At 32.3% G+C, this 557-nt stretch overlaps 1 protein-coding gene across 1 annotated transcript; it reads right to left on the bottom strand.

Annotated features, from left to right (window-relative positions):
- Positions 1-6: 6 nt before the first annotated feature.
- LOC103523785 (thymidylate kinase-like) lies at positions 7-415 on the bottom strand (the record flags this gene model as incomplete). Its single annotated transcript, XM_008488803.2, has 2 exons — positions 7-60; positions 220-415. Coding segments are annotated over 2 exons (250 nt in total), but the record flags the coding sequence as incomplete, so codon positions are not given.
- Positions 416-557: the final 142 nt, after the last annotated feature.

Below are 557 nucleotides of genomic sequence, written 5' to 3'. Positions count from 1 at the left end.
CACAGCATCAGGTTTAGGCAATCCTTTCTCTGGCTGAAAGCACCATGATATGTCCATACCCTGTGAACAAAAACATTATGTATGGTAATAAACAATAAAGAGTATAATAACTACCTAATTATTTGAGTGGCAATAAAACATGACAATTATTATGACCAATGTAGAAGGTTTTTAGATTTTAGGTAGTATGATTTAAATTATTTTGAAATAGAAACTTACTTCTTTGGCAGCAGAAAAGGCCACCCCAGAAAAGGAATATCTATCACAGATCAGAGTTATCCCCTGCTCAATTAACTTTGTCAATGTGGGTTCCCGTTCCCAACGATTAGCGGAGAACAATAAATGAGCTGCTTGGTCAGAAAGTTCTATTTTCTTGCGCAAGTACTCATCAATGATATGGCCTGAAATCAAGGTGCTCAATTAGGAATTTAAACAAGTTGAATGCTCAATATCCCTCTTATTTTCAAATTTATTTCATATCATTATTATCTCAGCAAAAAAAATCATCATGGATTTTTTTTTTTTTTTTTTTTTTTTTTTAAAAACCAAAAAACCCA

This window comes from Diaphorina citri, unplaced genomic scaffold (assembly GCF_000475195.1).
Source record: "Diaphorina citri unplaced genomic scaffold, Diaci psyllid genome assembly version 1.1 scaffold40717, whole genome shotgun sequence".
Classification (NCBI taxonomy): Eukaryota; Metazoa; Arthropoda; class Insecta; order Hemiptera; family Psyllidae; genus Diaphorina; species Diaphorina citri.
The sequence above is the reverse complement of the archived record's forward strand: the minus strand, read 5'-3'. Positions and strand labels throughout refer to the sequence as shown.